Here is a 16,784-nt window from a genome sequence, read left to right as displayed (position 1 = left end):
GACACCTAGGTATTTGTAGTTGTCCACATATTCTAAATCAGAACCTGGCATTGAAGCTCGTTTGGAGGTTTGTTAACAGTGTCCAAAGAAGGGCCAGATGTGAAGAGAATGGTATCGTCTGCATAGAGGTGGATCAGAGAATCACCAGCAGCAAGAGTGACATCATTGATATATACAGAGAAAAGAGTCGGCCCGAGAATTGAACCATGTGGCACCCCCATAGAGACTGCCAGAGGTACGGACAACAGGCCCTCCGATTTGACACACTGAACTCTGTCTGAGAAGTAGTTGGTGAACCAGGCGAGGCAGTCATTTGAGAAACCAAGGCTATTGAGTCTGCCGATAAGAATGCGGTGATTGACAGAGTCGATAGCCTTGGCCAGGTCGATGAAGACGGCTGCACAGTACTGTCTTTTATCAATGGCGGTTATATCGTTTAGGACCTTGAGCGTGGCTGAGGTGCACCCATGACCAGCTTGGGAACTAGATTGTATAGTGGAGAAGGTACGGTGGGATTTGAAATGGTCGGTGATCTGTTAACTTGGCTTTCGAAGATTTTAGAAAGGCAGGGCAGGATGAATATAGGTCTATAACAGTTTGGGTCTAGAGTGTCTCCCCCTTTGAAGAGGGGGATGAGCAATCATGTGGTGTTGATCAAAGCAAAATCAAACAGGACAAAAACATACATATCTTTTCAATTACATACCTTCCTACTCTCTCAGAAAAAGAGGTACATAATTGTAGCCTAGTCTAGGCCTACTTAAATGGGTACAAACTAGAGGGCTGCATTCCCATGTGATACCTGCGGGACCCGACAGAGATCATTGCGGCGCAGTCTGCATTTTTCATGCAGCGGTTGGGAGTGAGCAGTCAGAGACTACTTAGGGAGAATGTCAATGACTTAGCAGTGTAGTGCCAGGACAACAATCTCTCCAACAATCTCTCCTTCAACGTCAGTTTGACCAATGAGCTAATAGTAGACTATAGGAGAAAGAGGGGACAGCACGCCCTCATCCACATCGACAGGGATGTTGTGGGGCAAGTTAGGAGCTTCAAGCTCCTTGGCGTACACATCACTAAGGACTTAACATGGTCCACACACACACACGCACAGTCCTGAACAGGGCACGGCAGTGCCTCTTTCACCTCATAAGGCTGAATAGATTTGGCATGGGCCCTCAGATCCTCAAAAAATTCTACAGCTGCACAATCATGAGCATCTTGACTGGTTTCATCACCACTTGGTATTGCAATTACACCCCCCTTGATCACAAAGCGCTAGAAAGGGTGGTGCGGACAGCCCAGTACATCATTTTGGCCAAGCTCCCGGCCATCCAGGACCTCGGTAGTTATGAGACTTGAAATTGAGCTTAGGTGCATCCTGTTTCCATTGATTATCCCTGAGATGTTTCTACAACTTCATTGGAGTCCACCTGTGGTAAATTCAATTGATTGGACATGATTTTGAAACGCACCCACGTCTATATAAGGTCCCACAGTTGACATTGCATGTCAGAGCAAAAGCCAAACCATGAGGTCAAAGGAATTGTCCGTAGATGTCCAAGACAGGATTGTGTCGAGGCATAGATCTGGGGAAGAGCACCAAAAAATATCTCTAACATTGAAGGTCCCCAAGAACATAGTGACCTCCATCATTCTTAAATGGAAGAAGTTTGGAACTGTCACATCCTGACTAGTAAAAGGGGTTATTTGTCATTGTAGTTTGGTCAGGGCGTGGCAGGGGGTGTTTGTTTTGTGTGTTTCGGTGTTTTTGGTTTATGTTCTATATTTTCTATTTCTATGTGTATATCTAGTTTTCTATTTCTATGTTGGGTTTTTGGCAATGACATCCAATTAGAGGCAGCTGGTTGTCGTTGTCTCTAATTGGAGGCCATATTTAGTTGGGTTTGTTTTCACTTGTGTTTTGTGAGTGGTTATTTTCTGTATAGCCTGGGAGCCTTATGGAACTGTTTTTGTCGTTTGTTTATTTTGTTTAAGTGTTTTCTTTAAATAAATTAAGAAGATGAGCACTTTGCCCACTGCGCCTTGGTCCTATCCTTACGACGTTTATGACAGGAACCATCAAGACACTTCCTAGAGCTGGCCATCCGGCCAAACTGAGCAATCGGGGGAGAAGGGCCTTGGTCAGGGAGGTAACCAAGAACCCGATGGTCACTCTGAAGGAGCTTCAGAGTCCCTCTATAGAGCTGGGAGAATCTTCCAGAAGGACAACCATCTCTGCAGCACTCCACCAATCAGGCCTTTATGGTAGAGTTGCCAGACTGAAGCCACTCCTCAGTTAAAGGCACATGACAGCCTGCTTAGAGTTTCCAAAAAGGCACAGAAAGACTCTCAGACCATGAGAAACACGATTCTCTGGTCTGATGAAACCAAGATTGAACTCTGGGCCTGAATGCCAATCGTCACGTCTGGAGGAAACCTAGCACCATCTCATGGTGGTGGCAGCATCATGCTGTGGGGATGTTTTTCAACGGCAGGGACTGGTAGACTAGTCAGGATCGAGGGAAAGATGAACAGAGCAAAGTACAGAGAGATCCTCAATGAAAACCTGCTCCAGAGCGCTTAGGACATCAGACTGGGTCAAAGGTTTACCTTCCAACAGGACAACGACACTAAGCACACAACCAAGACAATGCAGGAGTGGTTTCGGGACAAGTCTCTGAATGTCCCTGAGTGGCCCAGCCAGAGCTCGGACTTTAACCTGATCGAACAATCTCTGGAGAGACCTGAAAATAGCTGTGCAGCGACGCTCCCCATCCAATCTGTCAGAGCTTGAGGGGATCTGCAGAGAAGAATGTGAGGAACTCCCCAAATACTGGTGACTGGTGGGCACAAGGCTGTAATCGCCGCCAAAGGTGCTTCAACAAAGTAAAGGGTCTGAATACTTATGTAAATGTGATATTTCAGCATTTTATTTAACTTTTTTTTAGCAAATGTTTTTGCTTGGTTTTTATGGGGTATTGTGTATAGATTGTTGAGGATTTACAAAATAAAAAAAATGTAGAATAAGGCTGTAGCATAACAAAATGTGGAAAAAGTCAAGGGGTCTGAATACTTTCCGAAGGTACTGTATTTTATTGTGTTAGTTTCTATTACATGTTTTATTATGTTTAAACTCTGCATTGTTGGGAAAGGTTCGTAAGCAAACATTTGACTGTAAAGTCTGCCCCACCTGTATTCAGCGCATATGATAAATACACGTTTATTTGATTAACAAATAAAAAAAATTGTCCCGTAGATTATTTGTAAACGGTCGTCGTTCAGCATTTAGTGTGATGGGGCCTCCGCAGAAGTCAGAGCATTCATACCTCTTGCGCTTCGCAGAGCTGTTTTGAAGGAATTTGGCAAGGAAGTGAGCTTGTGTTTATGTAGGACCTCCTGCCCCACCTACCGTCAACCTATAACGTAAATGCGGAGCTATACAGAGCCCTTCCGCATTGTTAAAACAGTTGGGGAGCGCACAGCGATGCGGCAAGGAGCGAGAAGTCAGAGCGTCCATACTTCTGGCGCTTCGGGGAGCTATCATAGGCATCCACACCACTCGTAGTGATTCAGGGCTAATCTCTATAGCCATCCAGGTAATTACAAGCAATTGGCTAAACAAAAAAGACAACACCTTACCTCGTCTGAGATAATGGATTCCGTTTCCCGGTGCTTGACACAGGAGCTCAGCAAAGATAGCATGAAGTAAAAAAAAAACTTCACCGTTGTCCCACCTGCATCTCCATCCCAAATCTCCCCATTTCACCACAGCAAAATGTGCCTACATTTAGGCTATTGTTTATACTGTATGTGTATTTAACACTATGTTGAGGTAAAAATTGGAGTATAATAATTGTATGGATGTCAAGCCTTGAATGGGTGCCATGTCATTGTCATCAATTAACTGCATTACCATACAGTTAAAAACTAATTTGACCAACAACAAAAAAATGTACCTGAAAAGGGACAACTTCTAAATGTTATGCAGCGGAAACAGCAGACTATATCCAAATCGGATTTTTTGTAACTACATTGTGGGCCTGTTACAATACATCAATCATTAGGATTTGACAAATATCCACTTTGTTAGAACAGATTTATTGAACGTGTGCCAATCCTTCTACCCCCATGGTCTGCATTCCATTGACTTCTTCACCGCACCTATCCTCATTACCTCCCCGATCTCTTTTTTGTAAAAAAAAATATGTATTAGGGGGTAGATCAGCTTTAATAATGCAGATAGATTGTGCCTTCCATCAATCTAATTGTCTGCATTGTTTCCAGTCCCTTCAATTTTTTGTTGTAAATATACACTACCAGTCAAAAGTTTGGACACAACCACTCATTCCAGGGTTTTTGTTTGTTTGTACTATTTTCCACATTGTAGAATAATAGTGAATACATCAACTATGAAATAACACATATGGAATCATGTAGTAACCAAAAAAGTGTTAAACAAATAAAAAAATATTTTATATTTGAGATTCTTCAAAGTAGCCACCCTTTGCCTTGGATGACAGCTTTGCACACTCTTGGCATTCTCTCAACCTGCTTCACCTGGAATGCTTTTCCAGCCGTCTTGAAGGAATTCCCACATATGCTGAGCACTTGATGGCTGCTTTTTCGATTTACTATATATTTGTCAACTGTACTCTGATGTTTCACAAAAGTTTAGAACATTTATATTCTCATAGATTGTACATATTGTAAATTAAAGATAAACATTTTTACTAAGAGTATTATCATATTATTAATCGATTGACTATTACTTTTTAAATCACCCAGCAGTGCTATTTGCAGAGTAAGCGCCAGGTGAATGTTGCAATTCTTCAGCCACTCCTGAACTTGCGACCAAAAACATAAAACTACATATGGACAGTACCAAAACAAATTATCTAATGATTCTGTCTCGTTGCAGCAAGATCTGCAGAGCTGGGATGGTTGTATCTATATAACATTCTATTGGTTGCAAGAATTTTGTATAATAATTTAAATTGAAAATCTCTACGTTTTGAATCCGGCTTCATTTTGTGTATCAGTTCCATGTGTCATGGAATCGGTACATCAAAAATCTCTTCCCAACTATTTTGCAATCTATGTGGCACAGCTGTCATTTTTTGGGGTCCTTAAATGAAACTGGTATACTTTTTTATTTATCACAATTGTCTTTAGCCAATTTTGGTCTTTAATGCAGGTCCCGACAGACAAGTTCCTTACTTTCTCCCCCTTCTACTTGCCTTTTCCATTTTTGCGGTAATGCTGCAATTAGTTGGTTGTAATTTTGAGTAGAGCAGACATTTCCATATATTTCCCCGATCTCTTTACAGGAGTTGAAACTCATTTTCGTGTCTTTGAAATCCCGACAAGGTTTCATAAAGATATTTTTTTATTTGTGAATTTGTTCTGAAAGCCTTTCATCAAAGTACTCCATGTTTGTTGTCAAGGAAGTGAGTTTGTATTTATACAGGATAAACCGCCCCCATCTACCGTCAACCAATCATGTCAATGTTGAGCTATATGCAGCTATGCGGAGCCCTCCTCATTGTACAAAATTTGGGTGGCGATGCGGTACAAAGCTTGATTTGGTGTTGCGTCACCCTCCGTACGGAGCCTCTGGGTTGCATTGCCAGAGCAAGCATAAATTGGCATTACCTCTCCTCTCCTAGTTGGCTTTACCTCAGTCCTCTACTGTTTTTAATGTACATCTGTGATATTTATTGGGCCTGTATTATTGGGCCTTTGCCCATGCTGGAAAAAAACTACAGAGGAGCATAACAGAGATCGAGAACTGGGCCAATCTGTGGTGGCTCAAGCTCAACCCCTTGAATACCCAGTGCTTACTCTTCTCCAGAAACCCCAAAAGAACCAAGCAAGTGCGCCTTAAACTGTATATACAGGCACTCCAGACGACCCCAATAGTTAAGTTCCTCGGGGTCACATTTCAGGAAAATATGTCCGGGAGTGCCCACATAGAATGCCTGGAGAAAGAGGGAAGGAAGCGAATGAACCACCTGAGGGTGCTCTGCAGAAGAAAAGGAGGAGCAACGCCCGGAACAGTCATCAAATCAAATCAAATCAAATTTATTTTTATATAGCCCTTCGTACATCAGCTGATATCTCAAAGTGCTGTACAGAAACCCAGCCTAAAACCCCAAACAGCAAGCAAAGCATGTGAAAGAAGCACGGTGGCTAGGAAAAACTCCCTAGGAAAAACTCCCTAGAAAGGCCAAAAACCTAGGAAGAAACCTAGAGAGGAACCAGGCTATGAGGGGTGGCCAGTCCTCTTCTGGCTGTGCAGGGTGGATATTATAACAGAACATGGTCAAGATGTTAAATTGTTAAAATGTTCATAAATGACCAGCATGGTCAAATAATAATAATCATAGTAGTTGTCGAGGGTGCAACAAGCACGTCCGGTGAACAGGTCAGGGTTCCATAGCCGCAGGCAGAACAGTTGAAACTGGAGCAGCAGCAGGCCAGGTGGACTGGGGACAGCAAGGAGTCATCATGCCAGGTAGTCCTGAGGCATGGTCCTAGGGCTCAGGTCCTCCGAGAGAAAGACAGAAAGAGAGAATTAGAGAGAGCATATTTAAATTCACACAGGACACCGGATAAGACAAGAGAAATACTCCAGATGTAACAGACTGACCCTAGCCCCCCGACACATAAACTACTGCAGCATAAATACTGGAGGCTGAGACAGGAGGGATCAGAAGACACTGTGGCCCCGTCCGATGATACCCCCGGACAGGGCCAAACAGGCAGGATATAACCCCACCCACTTTGCCAAAGCACAGCCCCCACACCACTAGAGGGATGTCTCCAACCACCAACTTACCGTCCTAAGACGAGGCCGAGTATAGCCCACAACGATCTCCGCCATGGCACAACCCAAGGGGGGGCGCCAACCCAGACAGGAAGACCACGTCAGTGACTCAACCCACTCAAGTGACGCACCCCTCCCATGGACGGCATGGAAGAACACCAGTAAGCCAGTGACTCAGCCCCTGTAAAAGGGTTAGAGGCAGAGAATCCCAGTGGAAAGAGGGGAACCGGCAAGGCAGAGACAGCAAGGGCGGTTCGTTGCTCCAGCCTTTCCGTTCACCTTCACACTCCTGGGCCAGACTATACTTAATCATAGGACCTACTGAAGAGATAAGTCTTCAGTAAAGACTTAAAGGTTGAGACTGAGTCTGCGTCTCTCACATTGGTAGGCAGACCATTCCATAAAAATGGAGCTCTATAGGAGAAAGCCCTACCTCCAGCCGTTTGCTTAGAAATTCTAGGGACAATTAGGAGGCCTGCGTCTTGTGACCGTAGTGTACGTGTAGGTATGTACGGCAGGACCAAATCGGAAAGATAGGTAGGAGCAAGCCCATGTAATGCTTTGTAGGTTAGCAGTAAAACCTTGAAATCAGCCCTTGCCTTAACAGGAAGCCAGTGTAGGGAGGCTAGCACTCGAGTAATATGATCAATTTTTTTGGTTCTAGTCAGGATTCTAGCAGCCGTATTTAGCACTAACTGAAGTTTATTTAGTGCTTTATCCGGGTAGCCGGAAAGTAGAGCATTGCAGTAGTCCAGCCTAGAAGTAACAAAAGCATGGATTAATTTTTCTGCGTCATTTTTGGACAGAAAATTTCTGATTTTTGCAATGTTACGTAGATGGAAAAAAGCTGTCCTTGAAACAGTCTTGATATGTTCTTCAAAAGAGAGATCAGGGTCCAGAGTAACGCCGAGGTCTTTCACAGTTTTATTTGAGACGACTGTACAACCATCCAGATTAATTGTCAGATTCAACAGAAGATCTCTTTGTTTCTTGGGACCTAGAACAAGCATCTCTGTTTTGTCCGAGTTTAAAAGTAGAAAGTTTGCAGCCATCCACTTCTTTATGTCTGAAACACAGGCGTCTAGCGAGGGCAATTTTGGGGCTTCACCATGTTTCATTGAAATGTACAGCTGTGTGTCGTCCGCATAGCAGTGAAATTTAACATTATGTTTTCGAATGACATCCCCAAGAGGTAAAATAAATAGTGAAAACAATAGTGGTCCTAAAACAGAACCTTGAGGAACACCGAAATTTACAATTGATTTGTCAGAGGACAAACCATTCACAGAGACAAACTGATATCTTTCCGACAGATAAGATCTAAACCAGGCCAGAACTTGTCCATGTAGACCAATTTGGGTTTCCAATCTCTCCAAAAGAATGTGGTGATCGATGGTATCAAAAGCGGCACTAAGATCTAGGAGCACGAGGACAGATGCAGAGCCTCGGTCTGACGTCATTAAAAGGTCATTTACCACCTTCACAAGTGCAGTCTCAGTGCTATGATGGGGTCTAAAACCAGACTGAAGCGTTTCGTATACATTATTTGTCTTCAGGAAGGCAGTGAGTTGCTGTGCAACAGCTTTTTCAAAAATTTTTGAGAGGAATGGAAGATTCGATATAGGCCGATAGTTTTTTATAATTTCTGGATCAAGATTCGGCTTTTTCAAGAGAGGCTTTATTACTGCCACTTTTAGTGAGCTTGGTACACATCCGGTGGATAGAGAGCCGTTTATTATGTTCAACATAGGAGGGCCAAGCACAGGAAGCAGCTCTTTCAGTAGTTTAGTTGGAATAGGGTCCAGTATGCAGCTTGAGGGTTTGGAGGCCATGATTATTTTCATCATTGTGTCAAGAGATATAGTACTAAAACACTTTAGTATCTCCCTTGATCCTAGGTCCTGGCAGAGTTGTGTAGACTCAGGACAATGGAGCTTTGGAGGAATACCCAGATTTAAAGAGGAGTCTGTAATTTGCTTTCTAATGATCATGATCTTTTCCTCAAAGAAGTTCATACATTTATTACTGCTGAAGTGAAAGCCATCCTCCATTTGCGAAGGCTGCTTTTTAGTTAGCTTTGCGACAGTATCAAAAAGACATTTCGTATTGTTCTTATTTTCCTCAATTAAGTTGGAAAAATAGGATGATCGAGCAGCAGTGAGGGCTCTTCGATACTGCACGGTACTGTCTTTCCAAGCTAGTCGGAAGACTTCCAGTTTGGTGTGGCGCCATTTCCGTTCCAATTTTCTGGAAGCTTGCTTCAGAGCTCGTGTATTTTCTGTATACCAGGGAGCTAGTTTCTTATGACAGATGTTTTTAGTTTTTAGGGGTGCAACTGCATCTAGGGTATTGCGCAAGATTAAATTGAGTTCCTCGGTTAGGTGGTTAACTGATTTTTGTCCTCTGACGTCCTTGGGTAGGCAGAGGCAGTCTGGAAGGGCATCAAGGAATCTTTGGGTTGTCCGAGAATTTATAGCACGACTTTTAATGCTCCTTGGTTGGGGTCTGAGCAGATTATTTGTTGCGATTGCAAACGTAATAAAATGGTGGTCCGATAGTCCAGGATTATGAGGAAAAACATTAAGATCCACAACATTTATTCCATGGGACAAAACTAGGTCCAGAGTATGACTGTGGCAGTGAGTAGGTCCAGAGACACGTTGGACAAAACCCACTGAGTCGATGATGGCTCCGAAAGCCTTTTGGAGTGGGTCTGTGGACTTTTCCATGTGAATGTTAAAGTCACCAAAAATTAGAATATTATCTGCTATGACTACAAGATCCGATAGGAATTCAGGGAACTCAGTGAGAAACACTGCATATGGCCCAGGAGGCCTGTAAACAGTAGCTATAAAGTAAACAGTAGCTATAAAATCAGAGAGTACCAGAGATTAGAGGTCGACCGATTAATTATGACATAACATTGAAGGTTGCGCAAAATAACAGCAATATTTAGACTTAGGGATGCCACCCGTTAGATAAAATACATAACGGTTCCGTATTTCACTGAAAGAATTAACATTTTGTTTTCGAAATGATAGTTTCCGGATTTGACCATATTAATGACCTGTGTTTATTTTATTATAATTAAGTCTATGATTTGATATCTGATAGAGCAGTCTGACTGAGCGATGGTAGGCAGCAGCAGGCTCGATGCATTCATTCAAACAGCACTTTACTGTGTTTGCCAGCAGCTCTTCGCAACGCTTGAAGCACACCGCTGTTTATGACTTCAAGCCTATCAACTCACGAGATTAGGCTGGCAATACTATAGTGCCTATAAGAACATCCAATAGTCAAAGGTATATGAAATACAAATAGTATAGAGAGAAATAGTCCTATAATTCCTATAATAACTACAACCTAAAACTTCTTAACTGGGAATATTGAAGACTCATGTTAAAAGGAAGCACCAGCTTTCATATGTTCTCATGTTCTGAGCAAAGAACTTAAACGTTAGCTTTTTTACATGGCACATATTGCACTTTTTTCTCCAACACTGTGTTTTTGCATTATTTAAACCAAATTGAACGTTTCATTATTTATTTGAGACAAAATAGATTTTATTTATGTATTATATAAAGTTAAAATAAAAGTGTTAATTCAGTAATGTTGTAATTGTCATTATTACAAATATATATATAAAAATCGTCCGATTAATCGGTATCGGCTTTTTTTGGTCCTCCAATAATCGGTATCAGTATCAGCGTTGAAAAATCATAATCGGTCGACCTCTACCAGAGATACACCCGGACGCTCTTTGAGAATGCTACACCAGCCTGGTGTATCGTAGGGAGGTCTCATGTCAGAAAACTTCAGACCATTCAAAACCTTGACATCAAGATGGCAGACAGACTCGCCACGTACACAAACACACACTAAATACATTAACTTTCAGGCTTGAGAACAGTAGAGGAGAGGATGGCTGTTCTGGGGCGCAGGTTTACCCTCAGGTCGGTGGACATTCCATCTCTGAAACCCATGATTCGGAGGAACAAGCTGCCCCTCCCAGATTTGTATCCAGCATTGAGCATATCACTTTTAAACCACTTAAAAAAACTATTTGGATATCTGATGGATTTCATTGCGATTTTATACACTCTTATTCCCGCTGATACAGTTGAAGTCAGACCTTAGCCAAATACATTTAAACTCAATTTTCACAATTCCTGACTTTTCATCATAGTAAAAATTGTCTTAGGTCAGTCAGCATCACCACTTTATTTTAAGAATGTGAAATGTCAGAATAATAGTAGAGAGAATGATTTATTTCAGCTTTTATTTCTTTCATCACATTCCCAGTGGATCAGAAGTTTACATACATTCAATTAGTATTTTGTAGCATTGCCTTTAAATTGTTTATCTTGGGTCAAACATTCCGGGTAGCCTTCCACAAGCTTTCCACAATAAATTGGGTGAATTTTTGCCCATTCCTCCTGACAGAGCTGGTGTAACTGAGTTGGGTTTTTAGGCCTCCTTGCTCTCACACACTTTTTCAGTTCTGCCCACACATTTTCTATAGGATTGAGGTCAGGGCTTTGTGATGGCCACTCTAATACCTTGACTTTGTTGTCCTTAAGCCATTTTGCCACAACTTTGGAAGTATGCTTGGGGTCATTGTCCATTTGGAAGACCCATTTGCAACCAAGCTTTAACTTCCTGACTGATGTCTTAAGATGTTGCTTCAATATATATAGGTCTTGGCTGATTTCTTTTGATTTTCACATGATGTCAAGCAAAGAGGCACTGAGTTTGAAGGTAGGAAATACATCCACAGGTACACCTCAAATTGACTCATGTGATGTCAATTAGCCTATCAGAAGCTTCTAAAGCCATGAATTTTCCAAGCTGTTTAAAGGCACAGTCAACTTAGTGTATGTAAACTTCTGGCCCACTGGAATTGTGATACAGTGAATTATAAGTGAAATAATCTGTCTGTAAACAATTGTTGGAAAAATGACTTGTGTCATGCACAAAGTAGATGTCCTAACTGACTTGCTAAAACTATAGTTTGTTAACAAGACATTTTTGGAGTGGTTGAAAAACGAGTTTTAATGACTCCAACATAAATGTATGTAAACTTCCCACTTCAACTGTAACTATTTGTTCAGCACTTTTGAAATATACAGCGACAGAATTGAGAACATGGGGCATTCTTACAGTTTTCTCCCTGTACAACAAGTCGGAACCATAAGATAAATAAAGGGGGTATAGAAGCAGACAATGAAAGTTCTTACAATATTCAATGATTACATTTCTCTAAAACATGCTATAGGCTACATGTGCAGAACAGTAGGCTAAGTTATGAGGGGGAAAGGGACCAAATTATTAGGGTGAGGCACAAGGGCTACTAACAGCTTACTACACAACATACACTTAGTATTACTTTCTTAGCTACAGTATACATATATCCCTGGCATATTACATCATTTATGCAGCAGCATACAAGACATTTTTGGACTCAACTTGTTGTGCTGTGCTCACTTAAGAAGGAAGGTAGCAAACTTTGTCATCAATGTCTTACATTCTCTGGATTTTTGGTGCTTTCAAGACAACTGGGAATGACAACAAGGTCGAATCATGACATCAGTGATCTTCAGGTCGGAGCTCTAGAAAGAGGCCCGAGTTCCCGACTTGGAATTCCGAGTTGTATGACCGAGTTGGAGCTCGTTTTTTTCGGAGTTCCCAGTTGTCTTGAACTGACTGAAGTCTGAGATTTCCCAGTTCCGAGTTTCCAGTTGTTTGAACGTGGCAGAAGTCGTGCTGGATTGAAATCTATATCAGCACCCAAGGTGCTTAAATTTTCGAGCTCTCTCTGTAGATTTTGCTGTGACGTACTGTAGAGTCCCCATGAGTGACAGAACACTGAGCCAATCACAGCACAACTAGAGAACATTACCAACCCCTATGCTCCGTATTTTCCGCTGGTTGCCCCACCATCACAGAAAGCACTGAGCTAGGCCGAAACACCTGCATTTTGGAGCTGCCTTACTCAAGAAAGCAAAAAACTAAACTATTAACTCAATTATACATTTGTTTTTGTTGCAAACTGATATGTGACATGTTATTTGAGCATTAATACATGCAAAGCACGCAAAAAAAAAGTTTATTTTAGCTAAACAGTTGGTGCTCTTCCCCACCTGCCCTGAATGATGGGTCACCACTGGGTATAACATTTGTTTATCTGTAACTTTCGCACTCATTATTCATGATTCATTCAGGTCTGTCCGCAATTATGGTACTTTGCAGTACATAGGGTGCTTATATACCTTAAAAGGAGCCAATAGTGTACCATATAGTCCACAGGTATAAAATTGTACGTTTAGAAAATATATACTTTTGCCTTTTTAGGGTACCACCACAGTGATAAAGCCATTTGTTCTTTTTAAGTGGCAAAAATGTATCTCTTCTCTATATCAAGTCCCTCACATGTACACACCTCTTTGCTATACCAATTTTGACACCAACGAAGCAAATTCAGGGAGAAGCCCAGTCCAGGACTCAAGCCTGGGCACTGCAATTGTCAAGCTAATACCCTAACCATTACAACCAAGAGGTCGCTACACCACTTTAAACTGGTACAACACATCCATTCAAGGTTAGTGAAAACCCACGTCCACCCTGGGAAGCAGAAATGTACCTTCAAAGGTACATTGCGTATATTGATCTTTTGTAACCCAGGGAACAATACTGTACCCTAACCGTGTCTGTCAACAGTGCCTGCCGACATTTGGACTGCAGTGACCAGAATGAATTGAATGTTAAGTGTGTGTGATTGTGAATCCACACACATGGGTAATTAAGGTGTGGTCTTTGTGCATCCACTAGGGGACAACACTTATTTTTTCTCCTTTGGTACCTTCAGTATCAGTAGAAAACAAAATCTAGATCAGGGAATCATTTGGTCCTGTGCTTAAAAGGAGGTAGTGCATAATTCATAAACACACACTATAATTCTAATGGGCGTTGACGGCAGTGAAAATATCCAACCCCCAAGACTTAGGAGCCATGACTCAGTGAGAGCTGTATGTAGATTCAAAACTTTATTTATGGAATACAGTGTAGAAAGCATTTTTCCAGTCAAAGCAAATGGCTTGCACAATTACACACAGTGGAAATAAAGCCACAGAGAAATAAAAAGAAAGAAACCCTGCTCCCTCTAATTCCATACTGCCTTATTCTGGCTATAGTGAGGTAATGCATCCTCTGAAAACCCAAGCAAAGGACTGACCCACCTGCAGCAGTGTGTGATGCACAGCTTTACACACCACCACAACACTGCCTACCTCTAGTACTGTGTCGCAAAATGGCACCCTATCCCCAGCCGATATTTTGCACTACTCCTCACTGAAACTGTAGTCCATCCAATTGATGGCCCGGCTACCCCCTAAAAGTTGCCTTATAGGCAATGGTAGAGGTCGTCGTATGGCTGGCTCTAGACAAGTGCTTGAGAGAGGTGAGTAGCATGCGTGAAGTATGGGAAAGACGGGAGGAGGGTGGTTGGAAATTCATTTTACAGACTGATTGTCTGACTATCCATCTGGAACAGCTAGTAATTCCCTCTACCTCAATTCTTCCTTCTCTCAATCTTTCACATGCACACCCCCCAGGCACTGATCCTGCTCTGTTTATAGTCTCAGCAGAGAGAGAAAGATGAGCCGAAGAAAGGAACCGATTGGGAAGAGTAAGTAAGCCCAAAATGGTATTGGGTTGTTCTTGTATATCACAAACAATGTACAGAGAAGAGTGTTGTTTATTTCTGCAGAAACATAGAACCAGAACACTAACTAGACTGGAGAACACACACAGAATCATCCACCCCCCTCCCTCCATTCTCCCCTTCCCCCGGCTGGAACCGGCCTCCCCGCCACATCTTAAAAAAAATTAAAAAACACGACAACATGGAAAAAAAAAAAAAAAAAAGAAATACAAAATTAAATAGGGCTGCAAAACGCAATAGGATGTCAACGCAATAAACTAAAGATAATAATCAAATCTAATAATAATAATAATTATAATAATAATAATATACAGATCTAGCCAGCCCCCCGCAGTTTTAGGAACATAGCATGGTTGAAAAAAACAAGGAAGAAACTTTCAAATCCAAAAATCACAGATCTCTTACAGTGTATTTAACATGATATCCAAGCAGAGCCCATTCACCGAGATTCATATACATTTTTTATCCAACGTCATTTAAGTCACGTGATCACGAGAAAGATAAATGTACAATCCTGCTAGAATGAGTATCTCTATGTGAGAATCTCTGGAGACGCAGAAAGATATTTTTATTTACCAATAATAACCCCGTCGTAATTTTTGTCATCATGCACTAAATAGGAACAGCTACTTTGTTACATTACACACAATTTTAAAAAAGACATTTTTTTTCTCTTTACATATGATTTTTTTCTTCTAATTTTCATTTATTTTTTGAAAAACAAAACTGGAAACGATAGAGTAACTAAAATAAAGAGCTCATTCAGAGTACATCATCATCATTATCATTTTAGCCTTGTGTGACCTAACACAGCACAGCTGTCGTATGAACGCACAGAGAAGGAAAGCGGGAGGAAGGAAGGATAGGAGGAGGCTTCATTGACCTCACCTATTCCCCAGTGTATAGAGAGAATGCAGTAGTGTAATAGGGGACAGTGTGGCTGGCACTACAGCCAGAGAATGCACCCTTAAATAACTGGTCTGGAGTCAGATCTCCCTACCGAAGTCCATTACTCAACTCATTTCAAGTCAAACTAAAAACTGACTCTGGACCAGTGTTGAAGGGGACAGTCTCCATCTACACCAGGAGTGATAGTGGTGCCTGGTTCCAACCTGCACTGCTTGAGGGTAGGATAGGGTTGGTTTGGAGTGGGGATAGTGTTAAGGGCGTAGGGGTGTGGAGGGTTAGAGGGGTTGGGTAGAGGTCAAAGGGGTGAGGGGGGTTTGTCATTCCTTAGTTCTGCATCTGCTCAAAAAACTTGTAGGTGGGGTTCTCATAGCCGTTTTGCTGCATCTTGGACAGGTGGCGCTCCTCAGGGGTGACTGCTGCATCCACCTGCAGAACAGAGAGAGATGTGTTACACACAAAATATGGTATGCCCACGTACACCAGGGGTGTCAAAGTCATTCCACGGAGGGCAAAGTGTCTGCGGGTTTTTGTTTTTTCAGTTCAATTAAGACTTAGACAACCAGGTGAGGGAAGTTCCTTACTAATTAGTGACCGTAATTCATCAATCAAGTACAAGGGTGGAGCGAAAACCCACAGACAGTCGTCCCTCCGTGGAATGAGTTTGACATGTGTCATACACTATTGCCGTTTTTTTGTGTTGTTGTTGTTGTTAAACGAGCGGGGGCGGTTCCCACTCCTTACATGTTTACTGATGCAGTAGGATGGATTCGTACCCATGCTGACACGGTACATGTGCACTGTTTACCTTCTACACAGACTTTAGATTCAAGTCTCAAACAAACTCAAACAGAAAGAGACAGGAAACACTGAGCCAAAGTCAAAAACAGTACATGCATGCATAGCATATATTTTACTATCCTTGTAGAGACCTAAAATTGATTTCCATTCAAAATCCTTTTGTCCTAATCACAAACCTAACCCTACCTCCTAACCCTAGCCTTTCTTCTCGTGGGAGAATTTCCCTTGTTTCACTTGTGGGGACGTTTAGGGGATTTCCGGTACCCACTAGGATAGTAATACAAGTCCACACACATCTCCTCTACCCCTCACCTCGACGACTCCGTGGTGGATGGATGTGTACTGCTTCTTCCTCAGCATCACCAGGGTGATGACGATAACGGTCGCTATGACGACGCCTCCCACCATCAGCCCGATGATGGCGCCCTTGTTAGAGCCGACATCCTCGGCGAAGAACACCTAGAGAGAGGAGAGAAACAGAGGGAGAGTGAGAAAAAGAGGGACTGTAAATCACACTGCACAACCAAT

The 16,784-nt window shown here is 42.1% G+C and overlaps 1 protein-coding gene across 5 annotated transcripts in view; it reads right to left on the bottom strand.

Annotated features, from left to right (window-relative positions):
• Positions 1-13,853: 13,853 nt before the first annotated feature.
• LOC106574335 (amyloid-beta A4 protein) overlaps positions 13,854-16,784 on the bottom strand; it is a 46,496-nt gene continuing 43,565 nt past the window's right edge. For all 5 annotated transcript variants that reach the window (XM_045697544.2, XM_082962811.1, XM_045697546.2 and 2 more), the window contains 2 exons: positions 16,569-16,715; positions 13,854-15,884 (listed from right to left, as the gene is read on the bottom strand). In XM_045697544.2, the coding sequence (XP_045553500.1) occupies positions 15,783-15,884; positions 16,569-16,715 (249 nt within the window). In that variant the 3' untranslated portion in view covers positions 13,854-15,782. The remainder of the gene's footprint in view (positions 15,885-16,568; positions 16,716-16,784) is intronic.

The sequence above is a fragment of the Salmo salar genome, chromosome 16 (assembly GCF_965601325.2).
Source record: "Salmo salar chromosome 16, fSalSal1, whole genome shotgun sequence".
NCBI classification, from domain to species: Eukaryota; Metazoa; Chordata; class Actinopteri; order Salmoniformes; family Salmonidae; genus Salmo; species Salmo salar.
This window is presented reverse-complemented; position numbering and strand designations above follow the sequence as displayed.